The sequence below is a fragment of the Clinocottus analis genome, unplaced genomic scaffold (genome assembly GCF_023055335.1).
Source record: "Clinocottus analis isolate CAN_PGR_092001 unplaced genomic scaffold, fCliAna1.0.p SCAF_6, whole genome shotgun sequence".
Taxonomy (NCBI): Eukaryota; Metazoa; Chordata; class Actinopteri; order Perciformes; family Cottidae; genus Clinocottus; species Clinocottus analis.
This window is the reverse complement of record NW_027176218.1, coordinates 5,580,917-5,605,288: the sequence shown is the minus strand read 5'-3', so window position 1 is coordinate 5,605,288 and position 24,372 is coordinate 5,580,917. Positions and strand designations below refer to the sequence as shown.

The 24,372-nt window shown below is 42.2% G+C and overlaps 1 protein-coding gene across 1 annotated transcript in view; it reads right to left on the bottom strand.

Annotated features, from left to right (window-relative positions):
* Positions 1-11,557: 11,557 nt before the first annotated feature.
* LOC137803923 (A disintegrin and metalloproteinase with thrombospondin motifs 20) overlaps positions 11,558-24,372 on the bottom strand; it is a 76,225-nt gene continuing 63,410 nt past the window's right edge. Inside the window, exons 29-39 of the mRNA XM_068602776.1 lie at positions 23,151-23,318; positions 19,712-19,888; positions 18,715-18,885; positions 18,259-18,465; positions 17,968-18,097; positions 17,027-17,121; positions 16,831-16,925; positions 16,542-16,675; positions 14,921-15,012; positions 14,558-14,662; positions 11,558-14,312 (exon numbers count right to left, since the gene is read on the bottom strand). Of these exons, the coding sequence (XP_068458877.1) occupies positions 14,223-14,312; positions 14,558-14,662; positions 14,921-15,012; positions 16,542-16,675; positions 16,831-16,925; positions 17,027-17,121; positions 17,968-18,097; positions 18,259-18,465; positions 18,715-18,885; positions 19,712-19,888; positions 23,151-23,318 (1,464 nt within the window). The 3' untranslated portion in view covers positions 11,558-14,222. The remainder of the gene's footprint in view (positions 14,313-14,557; positions 14,663-14,920; positions 15,013-16,541; positions 16,676-16,830; positions 16,926-17,026; positions 17,122-17,967; positions 18,098-18,258; positions 18,466-18,714; positions 18,886-19,711; positions 19,889-23,150; positions 23,319-24,372) is intronic.

Here is a 24,372-nt window from a genome sequence, read left to right as displayed (position 1 = left end):
GAAGAATAGATGAGCGTAAGCAATGTTCAGGTCACACTACTGATGTCAGTGAGGAGAAAAGAAATATTTCCATGATTTCAGTTTTATGCCTATCAGCAGCTGCTCTGAGCCAAAAAGCCGCTGGCGTGAGAAAAGAGAAATGTCTGAGAAAAGACACAGACAGGAGCGCCGCTGCCATTTGTAGCCAATGAAGGAATGTGACAGCACCAAGGTCGACAGACGTGACACAGAACATCACCGCTCCCAGCAGATTCTTCAGAATACATGAAGATACGGTATATATGCGTCCTCTGGGAACACCGAGCAACACTTTAGAGCTGCAGAAATACCAGCGATGTCTTCTGTTCAGATGCGTCATGAAGACAATGGGCCTCATTCAATACTTGGTTATACTAGCCGATCATTGTAGACTAAAGGAAACCAAAATTGTCAATATGGATTTTCCCATATTCATTGTAAGCTGGAGGCGGAGGAAAAACTCGATACAGCATAGTATCGCGATATTTTGCGTGGCGATATTGTATCGATACACGGAAGCCAAGTATCGAAAATTTATTTAAACAATTCTAAATGTTTTTGTGACAATTTTGTTGTTTGTTGTTGACAAAGTTTGCCTTTGGGGACAATTTGCGGTTGAAAAAAATGTAATAAATCGCATTCTATTGCAATACTCAAAGTATCGTGATAATATCATATCGAGACTTAAGTATCGTGACGATATTGTATCGCGGGACCTCTGGTGATTCTCACGCCTATTGAAAGCCAGGAGAGGATCAATTAGGTGAATAATTTAATGATGAAATTAATGTTGAGGATGAAAGGGTGTCAGTTTCAAAGTTATGTCAAAATCGGCCAAATAAAATATGAGTGAAAGTTTCACATTCCCTTCTGTTATGGCTTCCCTCTTTTTTATTACGTTTCACCAGCCATTCTATGTTCAGCATTCATTTTTGTTTTATTGTACTCTATTGCTTCACTCAGTTTGACTGTGGTTGGAGGTCTCTGGAGTGAGCAAAGGATACATTAAAGGGTGGTTCATTTTGTCCATTTGTCAGATGCATAAAACTTACAATTCATGACTAAAACAGCTATATGCATTATTTGCGTCCGATCTATAAAGCCTTGTTCTCTTATATATACACTATATACACACACATTGTTTTAAAAATCTTGATAATTGTGGAAGAATAGGTGCCACAGTTAGCCCTAAATGGATGTAAGAACCCTCTACATCTGGCGCCAGGTATATCTGACAGCTTGTCTCCATCTTGGGAGCTGCTACAGATTCCAGGTGAAGCTCCCGTTCAGGGGATGAGTCTAAACAAACATTCCAGTAGAATCAGCTGTAGACAAAAGAGAGGGGTAAACCCCAGTCCACAAACGCTGTAAAGCAGGCCTATCATTTCCACTACAACCTGAGCTCTGTAATAAAAATGCTTCTATCAGCCAAATTACCCATCCATGGGCTTGCACCTGATATAAATCAGATGGAAGAAAGATTCCCCCTCCTGCTTTAATAAGCATCTTGTGTGCACAGACTCAACATTCATACAAAGATCAAACATTTCTGGAACATTCTTGGAGATATGAGGCTCGTGTGCGCCAACACAAAATTGCAACCTGGCAAAAAGAATAACGTTTTTTTTTAGTTTTTTTTTTTTTACAGCCCACTGTGATGTGCATTTTGTACAATAAGACTTTTTGCTTTGACATGTGGGGCAAAAGCATTTAAGATGCTTCTTCCAGATAACTATAATACCTTTTGAGGAACACCCAGAAGAGATCATTTGGATAGTTTGAAGCCTTTGTCCTGGTCCACGGGCCTATCTCCTCTCAGAAAAAAAGGATCCCTTAAGCCTCATTGTGCGTATGGATTCACACAGTGATAACAGCATGTCAGTGACAGACCATGCAACAATAGTAGAAGATGAGAGAAGTGAAAAGGTGCGACAGAGAGCTCACAACACAAAGTTTTGTTGTGGCTATGCCATCGAGCAGAGCACCAACACAACACTCCAATGGCCTCTCTGTGTGGCCTTGGTTCCTACAAATGTCTTTTTTTTTTAAAACACGTTTATATTGTAGTTTATTGTACGTGAAAGTCACTTTGAAAAGTACTTGTAGATAGATAAGTGCTTTGGAAAAAATGTGTGTTTGCAGGTTCTTTATTGCTGCCATGGAGACAAACCAGTTGAGTAAATTACTCAGAAAAAAAAGTAATTGCACCAATGCAAGTTGAGCGAGGCAAAACAAGAGACAAATATATATTACAATATCAACTCAATTCCTGCTTTTAGCGCGTCATTTTTCGCCGTGTCGGCAATGTAAACGCACATGCGGAAACATGCTACGCCGAGAGAAACTTGTAGCATGACATGTGAGGAAGAAGACTCATGGGGCTGAGGTGGAAGAGGAGGAACGCAGTACTTTGACCCAGGAGACCTTCGTGTTCAAGAGTTATTTTGAAGTAATGTTTGTAATGTGTTTTCCATACGTTTAACTCTGTTAACATACTTTTTCAAGCCCAACGATGATGTTTTTCTAAACGTAAGTGGTTGACTTGCCAGACTCAAGTGGCCCATTTCGCGTTGACAAAAAAAAAAGTCATGATATGCTGAATGTCCTAAAAATGTTCTGCTATTTATTCGCCTTCCCATGAGATCAGGTTGGGATGAGACACATGACTTTTTTTTTGTCTTCGCATTTAGTCCTAAAGGCACCATTACTAGTTACAAAGTATGAACAACTTTAAAGTGTTTTTAGACGTTTGTGGTCAGAAATGGGGACAAATACATATTAAACAATACAATATTACAATGTCACATTAGTACATATTATGCACTACAAAAAGGATTATAATGACTTACAAAAGAAAGCATGCAAGGGTTTATCCAAGCTGTTCAATTAGAATACATCTAATCATGTGTCTAACAAGTCTTCTGGGCCAATTAATCCGAGTCAAATCGTGTCCTTATGGCGACTGACAGACAGTCTGGTCTAAGTGGCCACTGATGCTCCACACCGTGTGCCAATAAATGTGTCACAGGCAGCTGGGTGGTGTGGCCTACGTTGTTGAGCTGTGGTACCATATGGAGTGCTAAAACTGAATGAAAGATCATGCTGCCATCATGGCATGTGAGACGCTCGTGAATCTGTCTCATAGGACACATTTCCTTCTGGGATGTCCGTGTGCAAGATGGGGACATTTGAAGTGGATATTTCAGAGCAGACACCACTTTGATTTTGTCTAATCCTTGTTTATAGAACATACTGTCACATCCGACAGATTATGACATCAAGAAACGTGTTCTGTTTCTGCCGCTAACTGGACAGTAAAAAGCAACAATATCAGTTCACACAACAATCCAGAATCAAGTGCATATGCCGTTTACAAACGCAAACACACACACACACACACAAGTAGACAAATTCAGGTTTCTAATAGACAACCACCCATTTTGGAATTCAGTAGATTCACACTGGTTTTCTCTACTAAAAGACAATGGGATTTTTGCATTGGATTTTAATATTTAGGAAACAATCATTTTAAATTGCAGAAAATAAGTTCTGGCAATCTTCACTGATGAATACCACTTTTATGATGTTTCAGCCTTTAATGCAATCAGCAGAGCACAAGTATACACAACAAGGCTGTGAAGGCAAACTTGACGGCGCAATTATGTTTTCATAGTCTCATTTCGTCACTTTTTAAGTAAATGCTTTAGGTAAAAAGAAAGGTTATTGTAGAACAAAAAGTTAAAATCCTTTAAGCTTGTTTTAACTATAGACCTCATTTCAGGCATCTAATAAAACAAAAAAAGACTTCCAGACAAGGGACTACATACTTGATTTGTGCTTTAATGCTCTTATTTTTTAAACAGGCCTATCATAGGAGGTTTTGAGGATGAGGGCTAACAGAAGTTTGGGAAACATTATCACTCTTTTGGGAAATTAGTTTGGCTGGAGTAAATGGATTTATCTTCCACAAATCCTATAAAGAGCAGCACATAGCTACTAACCTTACCCACTCAATCCTGGATGTGTCATTCCACCAACTGGTCAATATGTCAAATGTGCTCTTCCTGGGTTTGAGTAAGCTGGGAATGCTACTGTAATGCTAGCCGCTAGAGCAGATACATACAGAGTTTGATGCATTCCTTTAATTGTCCGCTTCATCATGTAAATACATTTAAAGCTTGATTTGAGCATTTTACAAAAGCAGAAATGTGTTGAATAAACATGTCTACAGACAGTTAAAGAGCCTCTCTGCTCATCCTTAACTGAAGTTCATAAAATACATCTATTGCTTTCAAAAGTCCTCATCTCAAAGCTCATTATAACCGGCGCTGTGGATGGCTAAAGCACTTGAACATAATATAACCGCATACTCTTTGATAAAATTAGAACATCTTCAGATGCTAAATGGAGACTGGAGAGCTTTGTAAGGGACTATAGTGGGGATAAAGGCGTCTCATAGTACTGGTCTATGCAAGCGGTTTTGTCTGTGTTTGAGTAGCACTACCAGCAGACAGACTGGGTGCCTCTTTGCCACACTAATAGACACGCATATGTGAGTGTGTTTGAAGAACCAACACAATGACATATATAGACATATACAAAAGAGATAGCGAGACACACTCGCTGTCTGTAGCCCAGACAGGAAGTCCTGCTCAACACAACACAGCAGCACTTAGACTGGCTCTTATTAATTAGAGCAGGGGTAGACAGAGGGGTGGAGATGTTTTGGGGGGAAGGACATTGTTGGGGTTTTGAAGGCCTTTTGAAGGATGAAGTATAGCTCCACAATAGCGGGCCTTTCTTGTGGGTTAAGTAAGATCACACCCTCATGGAAAAGAATGACTGAGAATGTTAACAGAGGTTATTTCAGAGTGTTTAGGTGTCTAGGAATTTCCCATTTTTCCTCTTGTCCAGAGATCGTATCTTCCCTTGACAGAGGAGCGGTAGTCTGCGTGTCTCTCGGGTACGAGAAACCAGAACCTATTATTTAGGCAAGCGCAAGCGAGAAAAAGTGGCTTCTGAGGGCAGAGGACCTTCAGAGAAGTGATTGATGAGAGTCGACCCTGCCACATTTAGGTTTATGGATCAGTGCAAAATGGGACATAAATCCCTCTTAAATGGATTTACTTTCCACTGCTTGATGGGACTGATCACCATTTACTTTCCACGTCTGGAATATGTCTTTATCCATCTACCATTTAAAAAGTTACGAGCAGTAAGATTGTAGAGATTGTAGAACAATCACAAAGGTGATAAAACGATGGGAAGTATTATGTCGGAGCCTGTGTCTATGACCCCAAACAGAACACTGGGGTTAATACATCATTCAGTTTCGGTGCATTGCCGATGCTGAAACATGAGATTTTCAAGAGGTGACTTCTCCATCTTTGAGGGGGAGCTTTTTTTAAATGTATTAATTAATTATTTTAAGTGTGATGTATCCCCTTCTAGTTTGAAAAAAAACCCCTCTGCTCTTCCGCAGGAGGAAAACAATTGGGTCCGGGAAAAAAATGTAATCTACTCTGAGCTATCTCGACAAGAATTCCTTCACGGCCGTTAACGTTCTGTTTTACAAGCTCTGCAAACTTTTCCACTGAATAAAAACACTGTGTCGCTTCTTGTTTCGCACACACCATCAAGTCCTCGCAAAGTAGAAATTGTCTTTACTTGTATGCTCTTTTGTCTATGTCAGCAAACGACAGGCTGTGTGCGAGTGACTAAATTGTACTGTAAGCCTCACCAGCCTGTTGGGCTGGTGTGAAGTGCAGGCGAACAATGGGAGCATTCTGTTATGAGGTTTAATATAACCTGGTGACGTGAGCCACAACAGAGTGTAAAAATCTCCAGAAAGCTCATTTGATTGGAGTGTTAAGCTGTTAAAAATAATTAGCCCCCCCCTCTTGTTATCCAGTATCTTGCCTGCAAGACCGACCACAGCTCACAGCTATAGCCGCGTCTGGCCTTTGCCTCATTCATCCCAACTATGCTGACATCGGGGCAACATTTTCCAGGCTGCTTAGCGGCATAAAGTTTTACAATGGGAAAGTATTTTCTGCAACGAAAACTCTGCCACTGGTCATAATGTGTGCATTTCTAAAAATGCCTGTTACGGCTATTTTGCTTTGTTCACTGTGAGAACCTCAGCTTCGCTCGTGAGTCAGCGAGTACTTCAACTGAATAAATAGCTCCAACATGCAAGATGTCTTGCCTCATTGGATGGAATTGTAACAAAGACCGTTAAGCATGTATGAAAATCCTGAGTGTCTCCTGTCCACACCGATCCTTTAATGTGTGATTCACACCGCAGTGTCACATTCATGGATTAAACAATACAAGTCCATTTTTCACCACACCACATGTGCACATGGGCTGTTGGCACATTCATGCGGACCCCAGGGGTCCAACACCAACCCCCCCCCCACAAGCCCTTCATACCTCCTCCAGTTGGACCATGTCTGTCTCTGACAGCATACCGCTCGGTCATGTGCGGTAAAGACGTGGTCAGCTTTGGACCAAGGCTGCAGCCGGCCACACATCGCATGCAGCTGTTACAAAATGGACACTCTACACATGTAACACAATACCTAAAAATGACCTCATTCAGTCTCAGCCAGTTAAAGTCAAAGCTGTCATGATTTCCTTCAAAAGCACTGGCAGCCAAGCTGACGGGACAGTTTATACAGCCTGGGAGGCAAAGTGCCAACGGCTTCTACCCCCAGACTACTGATAGCTGCAGTTGGCAGATGACTGCGTGCTTTTCATGGATTTTAAAGCAGACATTATGCATCAAAAGATGAAATTGATACTGTTCAAGGCCAACTGTTCCACTATAGGATGAATGTGTTAGTTAGCGAGTGAGAGATGGGAGGCAGTGGGAGGTGTGTGTATGTGTGAGGTACACAGGGATTTAAGCTTGCCCAAACAACCTTCTCCTACTGCTATGACTTCTCACAGTGAAAATTGTTTTTGAGAACAGTTAAACTAGAAAGTTAGATGGTTTTGCTCACTGCTGTTTATACAGGCCTATAGATACAGTACAGCTCTGAAGGGAAATTACAGAAATGGCTAGACTATAGAAAACATGAACAACTTGGAAGGTTATATCCACCAAATATATATATATATATATATATATATATATATATATATATATATATATATATATATATATATATATATATATATATATATATATATATATATTCAGTTCGCTCCACACATAAGAAGTCATGTTTATGCAGACTAGTCTCTCTGAGACAATATGACCTCACAAAAACCACAAAGTCAGTACCATGTGACACATGGTGAACAGTATGAAAGACATTTATAGTAATAACAACTTAACAACTGAAGACTTAAGCATTATCATTAACTTCTTTGTGCCTTTGGTCACATTTAATGTTGCTGGAGGACATCCAGCCAGTGGTTGTGTGGTGCTTTGCCGCCATCTACTGGTCGGAAACAAAGATGCATTCCCCATATTACTACGTTAGTTCGGTTAAATTGAAAGCAAATGCTACTATGTTGAATTATAAACTATAATGAGAAGTTAACATATATGACAAATATATTACCTTTTTAAATGCATTTCATCAAGACTGTGATTAAGCCTTGTTATGTTCAAATGTATTAACCAAAAAGCATGAGTCTTCTTCTTGCAAATAACGGTTGTGTCTTTTTACAGAAGGCATGTTAACGTTCAACAGTAAGAGAAGCACAAAACAATAAAATAAATGATTTACCTGTTTTGGTGAGAGGGTCCTGGTACTGTGCACGCTGGACCACTCATCGAGGCTCATTGATTCACTTAAACAAAATGGAGCCATCATTAAAGTTATTAATAATGCCTGTGTTTTTCCCACAATCGCAAGTCTAAATGTCTGCTGCGGTAAATGTACAATTCACACAGAAAGATATTATTCAATACAGCTAGTATGGATAAAATACTGCAAATAAAATGATGAAAGGCTTGGTCAACTTTTTTGTAATTTCTTTCAGTCTTTTTATTCGCTGCTCAGTAGGTCCATCAGTCAGCACCAGGATTTGCTTTAATCTACTGGACATGAAGAAGACTTTCTGGAAAACAATCTGAGGAAGCCTGGCGCTGTTATTGTGCTAAAGCTTAACATTCTGGAAGCAGCAGGATCCCCATCAGAAACATCCTTTTATGCTCTTGATTGTGAGCTAATGCCGCTAACAAATCACTTCAGCCTGTGTTTTATCACCAGCTTTAGGTGAACTTTGGTCTGACATTCATTACACTTGCTGTCTGTTGTTCCCCAGCCGGGGGGGAAACCAAGGTCCAACAGGAAAATGGGACTCCCCACTGCCAATACTTTAATATTCATAGCTCAATCAATAGTCCTTTTATTAGAGCAGACCTGACTCACAGGTGTTTCTAATCACACTAACGATGGCTCCATTCTATCGAAGGTTTCCAGCGAAGGTGACAGTGGACTGCAGAAGATATTGTGGCTCAAATGTATCCTGTGAAACAGAGAGATTCTCAAAAAAAGGGATGTTTAAACTTCAGCGTGGACTAGCAGTAACACAACAAACAAAATAGAACTAAAAGAACCAACCTAAGATTAGCCTTGATGCTCAAACAAAAAGGGTTGTCATGATTAAAATGCCTTAAAACCTCCCAGGTTCACTAAACAGATGCAGAGAGAGAGAGATCCAAGAGCACACAGAGGGTTAATATATATCGGTGTGTAAGAATACACACCGATATATAAACATAATGTCATTATACAACGTCAGGGTCGTTACTTGTCTCCAGGTGTCAACAAGCAATGAGGAATTTAATGCAAGTGCACTTTTTTCTGTTCTAATTAGTCGTGCAAAACATTATAACACAACATAACATTAGATAAATGTCACCGCACTACACCATATAGCAGCCAGGTCATGTTTTACTGGAAAACTTTAAGACAGATGTGGAAGTATCAAGTCAATAGACAGGTAATAATGAAAGAAAGCGGAAGATTAATTTAAGAAAACTCCATTAAACTGAATAAAACAACAACAACAACAACAACAACACCAGAAAAACACAATACAATCTGCAGTCTCTGTGCAAACTGCAACCTTCAACCTGTAATTTGACAAATATAATACCATGCAATTTACTGCATAAATATCTGACCACCTACATCTTAAAAGTGCTCAGGCCCTCACTGCCGAGAAGGCGTATTGATGCTAACCTGTTTGCTTTATCCCTGATGAAGCAGCTGATCTTCACCAACATCTCACACAGAACATCAATTAAAAAAGACTTCAACAGATCATAATCCTATGAAACCACAATAAAAGCAACAAATGAAACACGCTTGTGTTGAGTGTAATGTGTGTGTCACAGGGAATGTAACACCTTGTTGGACACAATAGGGGTCACTGTTTGCTCAGTTAAAATAAATACATGTTTCATTGGCTAACTGGTTGGATATCGTTCAGAACATATTTCACCAGAAATATTACGATAATGTCGTGGTGTGTTATGAGATGTGCTGAATGTGAGCTTTAGACATCTGTATTGTAAGTGGTGCTCATTTCGCTGTTGTAGTTTTAGAACAAATACTTCTGTAGATTCTACTGTACACACTTTAATGTCAGGTATGATATTGCAATTTAACCTGATACCAACAAAGAACACTTCTGGGATGCAGGTTAGTTTAACGAAAAACAAATAAACAAGCACAGCTTCTGACAATTTGTAAGCATGTACATAATGTGCCTGAACGATTAAGTGTGTTGCTGCAGTCCGTCAGTGCAAACCAGGTGACTAGTGGTTTGTGGATTCCCTCTGTAGTGCAGGTTGCAGCTGCAGATAGCGGTGGAATGTCTGCCCTGTTTCCTCAAAGCACCTCATGGTAAACATCAATCATTAGAGTCTTTTATGAGGATCCTCTGAGCAGGTTTGTGTTTTTCAGCTAAGTCATTAAAGGTGTCTGGTTCATGCTCACAGCAAACAGGCCAGCTTTTTCCGAACTTGTCTTCAACCTGGAGAATCTGGAAGGGCCTAAGCACAGCTTGGTTCCACTGGAAAACTGCTTTTGAAGGGAGTTGTTGTCGTTTTTCAGTCCATTTCTAAATCCGTAGATTAGATTTTAGGAACTAAGGCAAGATTCTGGCAAGAAATCAAAGCAGCTCTTGAGGGATCTGAAGTATCTGTTTTCATTTAATGTACAAAGCTATAGCAGTGCAATGAGCCCCGAAAGAGTGGCTTGCATAATAAACAGTCTGCCTTTTGCAGAAGTACCTGTACCTTCATCTCCAACTCATTTCGGTGACATAATTCCTTGGAAATGGTACTTTCCGCCTCTTGGTGACGTGACTCTAACTTAGTGGGAACTTACCTCAGTCGTTCATTTGACATAACAATTTGGTGAGTCATCAGGCAGTTGACAGCTTCAGCTGTTTCCAGAACGCAAGAATATGTACTTCAGTGAGAAATGGACTTAAAGGCATTTGCTCTGTTTATACGTCTCCTAAGTGGAGCTGAACTCGTGTTGTGGAAATGCAACCTGCACCACTAAGTGAATCCACATGGAGCCACAATGTGGTGAGCACAAGCACCCGGTCAGTGTGACCTGCTGCCCTTCTTTATTAATCAACTGGCCTCTCTGTGGTTTGAAGAAACTTTGCTATAGTGATAACAAAGAAAAAAGGGGTTTACTCACAACATTCCTTCATTGTAATGTGGCCCCCTCCATTCAAAACAATCTTCCTTTCGTGACATCACTTGGATGTTTGACCTTCACTGACCCAGAATGATGCATGTGCAGGGTCTTTTTGATCCTTGGTACAGGGGGATTTTGTCTTAGGTTACCTGAGAATGTGCTTATAGTTTAAGATCTGAGCAGGGTTTATGACACCACAACTACTTGAGGTCCATTATGCAACTTACTTACATAAGTCTGACGTGTAGCCTTACATGGGCTTTTCAGGGAAGTGGGAGACAAGTTGTTTCTCGGTAAAACCTTTGAAATAAACAGTATTTTACTGAGGAAAAGGAGTATATTTTAAACCGTTTTATTAGAAAATCTTTGTGTAAAAAATATGTCAGACACAAATTGTTATTTAAGCACATGTTTCTTAAAACATGTGGGACTCTTATGTTGTGAAGACTAAGAGTCTACAGCCATGCTAATGGCTCCAAGCTAAATGCTAACAACAGCAGGCTAAACATGCTCGCAATGGCAATGCTAACACGCTGATGTTTAGCAAGAACAGTGTTTGCCGTATTTTGGCTTCATGATGGCGCGAGATGAAAAAGCGGAGGGTCACCACAGCGATATTCATTTGGGGAACATTGGTGTTTGGAGCCGGGTTTTTTTTTATGGCAATTCAGCAAGTAGTTGAGATAATTCCCCAAAATACTAAAATGTCAACCTGCTCTGGTGACCAGGACAATGTCTGTACAAACAAGTGTGGACACCCATGTTGAGATGTTTCTCTCACGGCCAAAAGGTCAGACCCACACCATAAATGAACCTGTGAATCAGCTGAAAAGCATTTTTTATTATTACTTATTTTTTTTAACAGCGTTAGTATCGTAGCAAGACATACAGTATAGGAACGATTAGAAAGCATAGCACCAGAATCGATCATTCGTTTCTTTTACACCAGCTACATACATACTGTAGGTACATATGATTCTTAAAAACATCTTTGGATAAAGCATGGCAAACAAGCACACCGTTCCTCTAGTCAGTACCAATGCCCATTCAATATAGCACACTGTTTACAATTCAAGTATGAATATTAAAAATACACATATATCATAAGTTACAAATCTTAACGGTTATTACAACAACAAAAAAGGATTACATTTCTACAACATGTATGGCACATAGTGCATCAAGTATTCTTTAAATTTCTGATACAGACCTCATAGAACAATTGCCCATCATGAAAACAAATGATGGAACAAAGGTTTTCTAGCTGCTCATTGACGTATTCATTTTTCAGCCATTCTTTAAATCAAAAAGAAGCGGCATTGTCTGAGAAGAGAAAAATCTGCATCTACGTTCTAACTTTGGTTAAAGCTTAACATCAGAGTACCAGCATGTTAGGTTGGTAGTTGTAGTGGTCATGTTGAAAGTCATTTGTGATGAGTTAAGTACTACTGAAGGGCAGATTTCCTCATGCAGTGGTTTATCTGACATATCTGGCAACCTTACAGCTAGATCTTCAGCTACATTAGAGAGAGGACCGTTACATGCATTATAGGCAGTTCCTAAATCCACCAAAAAAGCCAAAAGTCAGTGTTTTTCTTCTCAAGGTCAGAAGTAATTCCAGTAGTTCAAAAGCACCATTCAAAAGATCCTCATTTCAGGTTAGTGGTTAAACACTACATATAGTAGTAGGCTAATACTTGTTTAGCAAAGCAGACAAAGGACAAAAAAAACAACAACAAACAGACAATGGCTTCTCCACTGGTAGTAGTCATTGTACCTTAAAACATAGAACATATCTACAGTCATTACAGAATAAATATGGTCAACATAAATATATTACAACACATATCTCAGTAGAGTATAGATGTTTGTAAGAGGTAGGGGTTGCAGGTACCTACAGTAGGCCCATTGGAGGGTGTTAGATGAGACTTCACACCTGATACTGTGTCATGGTGTAACAGATAACAACTTGTTTGTGTGGCGTCGCTAAAGAAAAACAATCTAAAAGTAACCGAATCCTCATAGTTTAAAAAAGCCACAGAAGGCTTTCATACTGTACTCAAACACCAGGAAATATTGTAATATTTCAGCTATTTCTTTCTCACAGCACTATTTATTCGGTCTCTATGTGACAGTTATACATCAGTCAGTGGACTGTATTTGCAATAGTAGTTTTGTGAAATACCTGACAACAGACAGCAGACAGACTTTAGAAATACACAACAATGAAAACTAAAATGATCTGTAGTTGTTCTAAAGGCTCCTCGTGCTCTCCTGAAGTTTGACCTCGGACATAAGGCAGGTCATATCAGTAGTTAGATGCAAGCTTACACTTTCTTTAAGTCTTGCACTGCTAAAGGAAAAGTTCAACGTTTTGAAAAACACAAATATTCACTTTCTTGCGGAGAGTACAATGAGAAGATGGATGCCACTCATGTCGGGAAGCTAAATGTGAAGCTACAGCCAGTAGCCAGTGAGTTTAGCTTAGCATATCGACTTACAACAGTGGTAATCTTAGTGCAAAGGTAAAGATGCAAGACTAATGTTACATGTTAATTCATGAGCGCGAGAACTGCTGGTACCCAGCTTTTGTAACTTCAGACAGCGCCAGGCTATCTGTATCCAGTCTTTGTGTTAAGCTAAGCTAACCGGCTGCTGGTGGTCGCCTCACAGTCACCGTAAACAAATGAGTGATATCTTCTCATCCAACTCCAGACAAAAAAGTAGAGAGAAAATACCAAAACGTCAAACATTTCCTTTAAACTTTTTAAAGGCGAAGATGATCTGCAGTGTAGTTCATGTACTAGTCTTGAAAAATGCAATATTTTTGTACAACTTCTTTTTTAAATTAACCAATCGACTGAAAAATAATACATCCAGTCCTCACTTACTATTTCAATGTCTGTTTGGAGCACTTCTTTTTACCAGAGGATAGCAAACGTTAATACAAACATACAGTATATTAATTGTTATACTGCCTTTTTGATTGCAAGTTAATTCTGTAAAAAAGTATTTTACCAGGCGTATGTTCTTTCATAGAATATGCTTCACTTCACAAGATAGCCATATGTTTTTTTTAAAGATGAGAATCTTTTCCTTAAAGTACTAGGTTTTTCTACTGTCAACGTAGTTGCTTTCCCAGTGTTTTCAAATGTTGTATCCCTTTGTTTGATGCTAAATAAATGCACAAAAGTATCAGATAAAAACAAACATTGTAGGTTCCAAAGCACAGACGTTTTTGAAAGCGATTGCAACACTGTTGGCATGCAAATATAGCTCTTCTTCAAAGTTAGCAGTTTGGATGAAGGACCAGACAGTGGCCTTGTAACACTGCACAGTACTGTAGTGTCCTCGTATGCTTTAGCTGCCATTTGGGAAGTGGGTATGTTTCAGTCGGATGACCACTGTTGAATGCTCCTCCAGCACACTTACAGATGACGAAGGGGTCCAACAAATCACTGTTATTGCATGTTTCTGGGCTAGTCTTCAGAATAGTTTAGGGGTTTGGTCCCTGCATGGCCCTCAGCGGACTTGAAGGAGTAGGCCGTTGTGAGCCTGGGGAATGCACTTCCCACAGAAACCACCACAGCGGCCGTAGATTCTTGTTCCGTCCTACAGACAAAGACAAACGAGAAAGGAAAGAGTGGGCAAAGGGCAGCTTTTTACGCAGAGAATGAACGCTTCATAAATGTCAGTGGGGATTCCTCTTTAGTGAATCAGACAGAAATAATGGAAAAACATGGAAATTCCGATGACATTCAGCACAAATACAACACTATATCTATTACATAATCCATTCCTTAAGAGTCAAATAGCCTCGGGCGTGCTGTTATATAAGTCTCCTGTTAGCCTCTTACCTCAGATCTGTGAACTTTGATGGAAACATAGTTGCCCTGTGTTGTCCACTTGGTTTCCTCAGCCACTTTGAGGCCAGTGCCAATCAGATTAATGCTGAACTGGCCCTGAAAATAACATGAATAAGATTTGATTTATTTTTTTAGCTCTTATTTATTTACTACAATGTGTTGAGCACCTTGATTAGAGTAATAGAGGAGTTGGAAGTTATTGCCGAAGTCATGGTGTTTTCCCCTGTAGTTACAGGTAGTTAGTTATTGCAAAGAAGTCTTTTCTTTGATTTTCAGGCCACTAACAAACATATGGAACAAAATGGGACACAGGAAACATTTCTTGGAGGTTATAATTTAAAGTATTTCACCAACCTGTGGACACTTGGCTGCACTATAACAATCTCCCGCCGTAGCAAAGGGCACAGGTCGACCAAGAAGAGTCTGGGAAAACTGGAGGTCTGTGACTGGTAAACAGCAGAGATACACATCTAGAGTCACAATGTGCAACAGCAGAAGTAAACATAGATGGAGGACAGCTGCTCGAAGGTAAACAGCTACAAAGAGCATCTGCAGTTGCAGTTTATGCAAGTCAGTTTTTATTGCAGGGTTGATGTTACTTCTGTCACATCGCCAGATGTTTTTCTCTTTCTAACACAAAACTTCTTCCATTGAGCTTTGGAATATTGTAGTCAATGTGCCCATGAACTCGACAACCTTAAAATCCCCAAGCAAATCTAGTAACATTTTAAATGATTTTACATTGCAAAGTTCTGAATATTGTTCTGAATATCGTGAAAATCACAGAATGACCTTCAAAGTCCTATTGGCTATCATGCGTAGCGATTATATATTGACCGCCGAAATGTTTTGTGCAAAAGAGAGAAAAGAGTTGATAAAAGATGTCTGACGCTTTGAGCGTGTGACTCCATGAATCGGATCCATGATGAATCGGATTCAGCATATCCCCAAGTTACAGCAGATTTGTGAGGATCTGGTTTCATGTAAATCAGATCTCTGTTTTACATTTTAAATCAGTGACTCAATCTAAACCTTGTTTCCCGGACTCTCCTGTTCCTTACCATTTACCCGCCGTTGTCACACATGGGAACCATGACCAGTATCTTTCCCTGCCCTCCCTTCACGTGGGCCTGTATAAAACGATGATAAAGTTCACGAGAGGCTTCCCTTCATCTTGAACCCATTATCCCCCCCTCGGCTCTCTTCAAGCTGCCAAATGAGTACCATGCAGAGGGGGGTGGGAACATGTGCTGTCGGGACCCAGACCAGACGAAGAGGATGGGAGGATGAGTGGGTAGGTTCTGATCCAACTTCCCCTCAGCACACACACACACACACACACACACACACACACACACACACTGTTCACTAATCCAAATAGTCTAATCAAAGGCATACTTGGACGCAACAGGGAAGGTGGAGCTGACTATAATAATGAGCAGAGGAGTATGGCCTGAAGATGTGAGCATCTTCGCGTGTCTGTGAACGTGTGATCGCTCGCATGCTAGTCTGAGTAAGTGTTTGATATTGATGCAACTGCATGCACGGGTGTGTGTGTGTGTGTGTGTGTGTGTGTGTGTGTGTGTGTGTGTGTGTGTGTGCGCTTGCGTCTCCAGTTCCTGTGTGCTCGCCAAAGCAAAAAATGTGCGCGACCGCATCACATATTGTCTGTCTGTGCCTGAGAGCGGACACGCATGTCTGCGTGTTGCACGCACGCATTCCTTTATTCTTGGGCCTCACGTGTGTGTGCCGAGAGGCCCGGTTTCAAGTCCGCCGCCCAGCGACGTGACCGCCTTGCACCGAAAGGTCATCGATCTGACTTCAGCAGAAAGTGTGTGGGGGAGCAGCACATGCCGCGTTGTGACGAGGTGGTATTAAGCACGAAAGGGACGAGGCGTCTGAGGGTTAAAACAACACCGATGTGTGGTCTCATTACAGTAGACGAGAGGAAGGCAATCACACAGTAATTGCTCACTCATTATCCTCAGGGAGCTCAGGTCCAGACGGACTTTGTGGAAGAGCGTGTATCCAGCTGCTGAGTAGTCATTCCTGCAGTCGCAGTCCTGTCTTCGGCTGCCGTTAAACGGACATTCAAAGGGGTTCAGCAACCTTTGTATGAACAACGAGAAGCATCAGGACACATTCAAGACAAACACAGGACACTGAGCACTCCGACAAACACTGTATTCACATGCTGCAGCACAGTCATTCTGATTTACACATCACATGACCGCTGAGTCGCAGCTCAAGTGCATTATACACACCTGTGCCCATACACCTCAGAGTAGTTGTCCGTCTGACCGCTGCGCAAGGTCACATACTCCTTGGGGAAATCAGTCTGCATCTCAGCACAGTAAATCTGGAGCCAAACACACAATGTGACAATGAACGAGGGGCTGTGGGGAAGCGGAAGGTCGAGTGATGGGGTGTGGAGGAGCGTTTCTGACAGGACAGGCACACCTGCAGTATCCGGGACTTCACTTTGAGATAGTATTCCCCGTCTATCTTCACGCCCAGCCTTATCTGGATATCTCGGCATGAAGCGAATAATTGGCCTGGGTGAAGAAACATGTCGGGAGGAAGGAGAGGTTTCAGTTCAACGGCAAGGAAACAAGAAACTTTGACATGAACTCTACTTCTGCAAAAAGGTCAATGGCTCTGCTGTCAACAAATGCAAGACAGATTGCACAAGGTAATAAATTAAACGCATCTTTATAAGAGGCGCCTGTATCCTGGCTCTCGTCTTCTTAACTGAGAGCTGCCGTCGACATCTCATTATTTGTGTTGCCTCCTCTCTGTTTTCCCAGAGTGCTGTAGAGCTCATATCAAGCTGATTAGCTGATTAGTATTAATACTTGACCGCAGAACTGGCTGTCACCCGAGCATATCATTTTAATTTCGACAGTGCCTGACTTGGCAGAAGCCAAGTCGGGAATGAACAGCCCAATGCGCAAGTACTGAAACATCTGAAATGTGGGGGAGCGAACCTACAACCTTTGGCCTGCTGCCGGGTTTTTTCAGAGCTTGCAAGTTCACAATGAAGGCCGCCTTGGCCCCAGCACACACCCCTGAGGCGTTTTGACAGACTGGCCATTTCACAACATGTTGAAAATCGCTGACTCTCTATTTATTGTTCCACTAAGTAATCGCTCCGAGAGGCTTCAAGTTGAGGTCGCTGTTATGCTTGATGTGTTAAAACAAAGCAAAATGTGGAATTTCTGTAAACACAATCAGATACGGTGGATATTGCCGTATACAGTCAATTAAAGGCCATCACTCTACAAACTCCTGGTTGCCCGCGAGCACGACCTGGATGAGATGGTAGACTTTTAGAGTTATGTACTTAACAGCCAAAAAGAGAGGAGAAGAGATGAGAGGAAAGAGAATGAGTTTGCGCTCACATTCTCTGACTTGACATGCAGCTTGAGACTCCGGCCTTTCTGAAGGACGGCAATGTTTGGACGCTTGACCTCTGGAGGTCACACACTCCACTCTGCGCTCCATCACTGCGGCCCCACAGGTCTGTGAACACTGGCACACACAGAAACAGCCTTCAATCCCACAGCTAAATAAGATGCAGCCAGATCCAAATCCGAACGCACAAGTCGTTCAACTTTCTTTTTTTTGTGTGTGGAAATATCAATTATACTTGAGAGGATCGCTCACAGCGTAAAAAGCGCTTTCTGTTTCACCTTGCTCCATGGGCCGACTTTCCAGTAGGTGGTGTGTGGGCAGTCTCTGAGGAGGCAGGGCCGGGAGCCAGGAGGGTGGGGCTCGGGGCAGTGGGTGCCGGCAGAGGAGGACGGGGCGGCAGCATACGGCCGCCGAGCCCGAGAGGAGGGCGTCGCGGAGCAGGAGACGACACGCTGCTGGAAGCCCACACCGCAGCTGGCAGAGCACTGAGCCGCACACGGACACAAGCACACGGGACGGTTACTAAAGACGGGCACGAGTAAAGGTTTGCACAGGGCAGTAATGTCAAATACAAACCGGGATTTATTCCTATCGTCCTCAGTGTGCTATTAATGAGAATATATTGTAATGAAACAAATAACCTGATGAGGTCACATTGGGCTCTGAGAAATTAAGATGAGCATCTTTCACTATCTTTATTCGCTGTATTTGTGTATTGCTTCTTCGCTTCCTACCTGTGACCATTCCCCCGTCATCCACGTGTAGTGGCAGGGAGCGCCTTTGCAGGCCTGGTGCGATGGCGGCCGGGGCGATGGTTTACAGTAATCATCCTGGACGGGTGTCATCGCGGGGCCCATGCACCCCACCTTTCTGCTCCTCGCGCCTTCTCCACATGTTGCATTACACTGCAAGGACAATTTAGCAGAAAGTAGACACCAGTAAGAGTGAAGAAGAGTTGGCAGAGGGGGGGCAGTGTTGTACAACATCTTTGACTTCTCAGACTCCGGCTGGCCTCTTAAGCTTTCCGAATAGACGCGTTGCATTATGCAGCGGTGGAGAACACGAAGTGTTGTGTGACAATGCAGACATTGGCTCTCAAGAAGCAAAATCCCAAACATGTGTTCTGGTTGAAATTGTTGCCATAAAAGATAAAAGTTAAGCTGTTCTCCCGTGGGCTCAGTACGGGTTTATAGGATAATTTAGAAGTAATGATATGGACAAGATTCTTCAAGTTTATTCATGTACAAAGTCAGGGCCAAAGTGTGACAGAAAGAAGGCTGGACATTCTTGAGGCTCCACAGACAGGAATCTGAACACTGCAAACATTCTGCACTAGAAGGCCACAGCGCTATGTCCCTACATGGTGCCCCTCTTTTACGCCTCACAGCCAAGGACAAAGCCCGGGTCATTAAAGAAAGATGAGCAAAGGAAACAGCGATCCGCCATAGCGTGACACAGAACAGTGATATTCAGCGGGACAAAAGGGACGATGGCCGTGAGTCCTCTGAGGTTTGATATGATTTGCCGACTGATGGTAATCACCAAAAGCCCTCACGATTGATGTGAGAGAGAGAGAGGGGGTACCTGCAGGTCGTCCTTTTAACGGTGGAGAGACACAGAGAGAGAGAGCGGAGATCTCAGCCTATAAAAACCTTAATGAGATGGTTAGACATCTGCTCATGGGGAACTTGTAAAGAGGAAGAGAGAGAGAGAGAATGAGTCAGTACTTACTTCTTCCCATTCACCGGCGACCCAAGCGTAATGGGTGATGCATTCTTCAGATTGGCATGGCCGGACGATGGCGAGGCGCTGGTGAGCGTCACACAGATCCTCTCTGACCTGACCCGTGCCTTTCAGTCTGCAGTAAACATCTCGCTCCTGCGCTCCGACGCCACAGGTGACCGAACACTAATGAAACCGAAACAGAACGCACATCTGAATGAGAAACATCATCTGTTGTGCTTTGAAACAGTCTGCAGCCCGGTGCACAATCACACATGTTGTATCCTGTGTTTAGAAAGTTTGACCAATACTATTAGACAAAAAGTCAGGATACTGTGGCCTCGGCTGCCTTGATTTTCGTCCATCTGTACTTGCAGCATTTTCTCCAAGTGGCTGACTACGGTACTGCAACAAGAATAATATGGCCCAAAATAAACACGTCTTATAGTTAATCTTTGAATTGTTGATGGTTGATGTGCTAGAAAACACGTTTTCTAACTAAATAGCGCCACATCAGCAAAATCACTATGTGTGTATAATTAAGAAAAGGTGTGTTTCATTGCTGATGAACTCAAGCTGTCATTTGTAAGAGAAGAATTGTGTTATTTCTTCTTTCATCTGCTTCATTTTATAGACTTACTTGTATGAGACAATATATCAACATGTTTGTTTGGGCTGCAGTGTGAGTTTCACTGCTTTGCTGCCTCTAACCAATGTACTTAAAAAATCCAATGCCAGTTTGTCGCTTCTTTGTTGCGACGCACATCTGGGGGTCACACAAAGGTCTATCTCAAACATCTCTTTGATGTGCTTTGAGAAGCATACCTGCATACAGAGGAAGCGCTCTGTAAGGCTTGAGCTGATCAGCCTGATTCCTCTCCTACAGAGCTCAAAGAACAGAGTCAGACAGGCCTCAGCGATTTCACAATATCTGTGCATTATTCAGTAAATATTAAATTTCACAAAAACGTCCAGATGTATTTATGGTCTTCGTTTCTAGCTGTGGTTGTGTGTTATCACTAGGGAGTGTGTGTGTGTGGTTGAATACGAAGGGAGCAAGGACTTGAGTTTGGAAAGAGAACAAAAAGCACCACAGGAAATCTGACTTTTTTTTTTTTTATAAATCTTACAAAGCATGAACATAACTGTCCACTTTGAAACCTGATCCTGTATTCTCGCTAAAGACTAGCAGTCCTTCTGTCAGAGGCGGTAGGATTTCATCGTGGTGTTGAGTGAGTCCCACCAGACTTAATCAACTTTTTTTGCTTTTTGCCCAGGAAGTAAGACCCTTCAAGACAATTGATTTTGATGGATTTGGATTTGTGATGCTCACAGCCTTTAAAAAAAACTGTCCATAACAGATGAACACATTTGTCTTTGGAGCTACTTTCTACTGAAGAAATAGTCCCTATTTCTGTAGATTATCCAATGAAACAGGAATATATATATATATATATATATATATATATATATATATATATATATATATATATATATATATATATATATATATATATTAAAAACACAAACAACATTCCATTCACCTCAATTATAATAGGGGGAAGGCAGATATTTCAGGAATGGATAGTTGAGAAATATGTATGAACAAAGCTAAAACTCAGAACTATCTGCATAGCTAGATAACTCGAGTGTAAGTTGGATGAGAAAACTCTGTAACAGCAATCTAAAATATTTAATTTAACATATAAGTGCACAGCATTACACATAACCAGTCAAATGATGGATACTATTCTTGTGTCCTTGGTTCAACGTGCAGTCCACAGCTCCCCAGCTCCTCTGACATTACACCCCCAGTCAGAGGTGACTGAGAGGGTCGGGGAGCTGTGGAATAACTAACAGTGGGCGCTGAGGTTTCAAAGTTGTCACAAGCATGATTATTAAGATACAAAACATGTATTTATGCCCTAGTTGAGAATTTTATGGTTGCTGGTGGTATGCAGAGGAAGATGATTGCTTCCAGACACTAGTGTGAGAGAGAAAGGAGAGAGAGAGAGAGAGAGAGAGAGAGAGAGAGAGAGAGAGAGAGAGAGAGAGAGAGAGAGAGAGAGAGAGAGAGAGAGAGAGAGAGAGAGAGAGAGCTCAAAGAGTGTGGAATGGAGGAGGACGGTACTTGGGAAGAAGGAGGGATATGGTAGATTTAAAAACAAGATATGGTACATTTTTTTTAAAGAATATCTTATGCATTTAAAAAAAAAAAAAAAGAGGGGATCAGGAAGCATTGTTCAGCCTGCGGGTGATACCACTGCTACTCCTGGATCTTTCTGCCAGAAAGGACTTTCCAAGGGCAACTTAAGTTTTGCTTCACTAAGTAGCATATATTAAGTTTGGGTTTGTCTCTAATAAGCAAACCCACAAATAATCAAAGAGCTTCACGCCGTCTCTCTAATCATTGTTTTAGTGCTTCAACAACTCGACTGTTTGGTTCGTTCTCACTCTGACTTAGCAATACACACTTATAAGTTGATAATATGTCTGTGCTGAGTTCCAGATGTTTCCCAAGCAACAATGGCCAAAAACAACAACCCCTGATTGCAGGTTTAAGAGGCAACCAGTGCGCGCGCTTTGCATTTATTGTGTGTATTCTCGCTCCTCAGAGTAATCTGACAGAGCATGACGAAGAACAACCAATCATTCCTCTCATTCTGCTCTTTTGACGCAACATACATTTGGCTCTGAATATGTTTGTCCCTGAGGGATTTCGAGATGACTTTGAGCCAAAACTGTTGCATGCGTCTCCTTTTGTGAGCAGCTCTTGCGGCTGTGTGGTTGACTCCGCCCTCGACTGTGACTTCACCCCCCTAGCGACTCCCCCATGCGTGGCCTTTTAGCCTGTCAGTGTGCCAGGGTACAGAAACCTGCTGTGCTTCAGGACGTGTGTCATTCTTAACGTCGTGCATTCATCTGTATGGGGGGGCCGAGCGAGGCGGCATCAGCTGCAACCCTGTGTTTCATTAAGATGCCGTGTTTTGAGCAACACGCTAATTATTTGTGAAATTCAGTGCAAAGCATGTGACTTGAGCTTGTGCGTGTGTGTGTGTCATGCAGTGTGCGCCCCCTTTGAAACATGCTGGTCAGTGTGTGGTCCGATGAGAAGCTGTTCTGGAGATTGCGCTTCACGACCGTTCCGACACTTTGTCTTAATATTTCAAACTTATCTAACCTCACGTCAAGTGCACTGCATAAACAAAGCTCGCCTGCTGTGTTTAGCTCACGCTTGTTGAAAAGACACATGACTCTAGACCAAGAATAAACGGAGTGCTGACTGCTGTGTGTAAGTGTCCTGCATCTGCAACCTCTGGGAACCCTTCAGCTGTGTTAGGGGCTTGTGTTTCAGCTGCTAGCAGGAGTTAGTGTGAGTGTGGTCCCCATGAGGGAGCCGGGGGCTATTTCGTGAGCTCGAGGAAATGGGGGAGAAGAGAAAGCATACCTCCTTCCACCTGTTGGCCTTCCAACTGGGGCATCCCCGCGCCCGACAGGCCTTCTGCGTCCGCGGCCGAAGCAGATGACCGCAGTGTTCCTCCTCTATTTTGGTTTGGTTCTGATAAACACAGGCTACCTCTCGCTGCTTGGTCCCCCGACCACAACTCACTGAACACTGCAGAGGGACGGGGCGAGAAGGGCGGGGGGGGGGGGGGGGTGGAGTGGAAAGAAGAAAGCATGTTAGCAAAGTTCTGTTGGAGAACATAGTTACCGATCTCTACTGGTTTGGGATCATAGTCATGGTTACAAAAAGGTGCTACGAAATGGCACCAAAAAAACTTCAGAGAGTGTTGACACAAAGGTGAATCAATACAGCCACAGCATGTGGTGTAGAACTCAATATTTCTCCCAGAACATAAAGACCATTTAGACTTCGACACAAGAGCTCTCAGTGCACCGAGCAGCTTCCTCGTTGCATTTCATGGCCTGGTGAACACATTGCAAACAAATTGAACTCCGCAACTGAAATGGATTTCACCCAAAGCTTTTGTCAAACGCTCACACGGACGGAATGCAGCGCAACTCTTCAACCTGTAAACAGAGGAATTACTTTTAGAGCTGCCGTGAAGTGGAGGCCGAGGCCGAGGCCGAGGCGAAGAGAAGACGGCGAGCGAGAAACACTGATGCACGCACGCGGCGAGACAACCATCTGGTACGAATAACCCAGAAAATACTTCAGGAAAGCGATAGAGACGGCGAAGATGGCGCATAAAAACCAGACACCCTGACAGCTCGGAGATTGTAGATGGAAATATTCAGTATTCGGTCCTCATGAGGCCAGACAGCAATTAGGATGCCCGCTATTTCTGCTTGACGAGTGAGCGCCCCCATTCAGAGCAGCTCTAAAAATGGGGTGCTGGAATCGAATACACAAGACGAGGAGCGTTGCATTTTGTCTTAGCATATTTTCCAGTCCAGATAATAAACATAATATTGCATTGTCCTCTAATTATGATCTCAGAATGTTGCATAACACCAAACACACACAGTATGTGCTCATAATACTGATCATCCTACAGCCGACGGACCATGGAAACCTACATTTGCAAACGTCTTGAGGGTTGTGTCTTTGTCTTTCTTCCGTTTCTCGGAGCTAAAAAGGCATTTATTCCCTGTTAACAATTCATAATTCAGTATCCGTTTAAACCCTTCGAACAAAGCCACCTCCA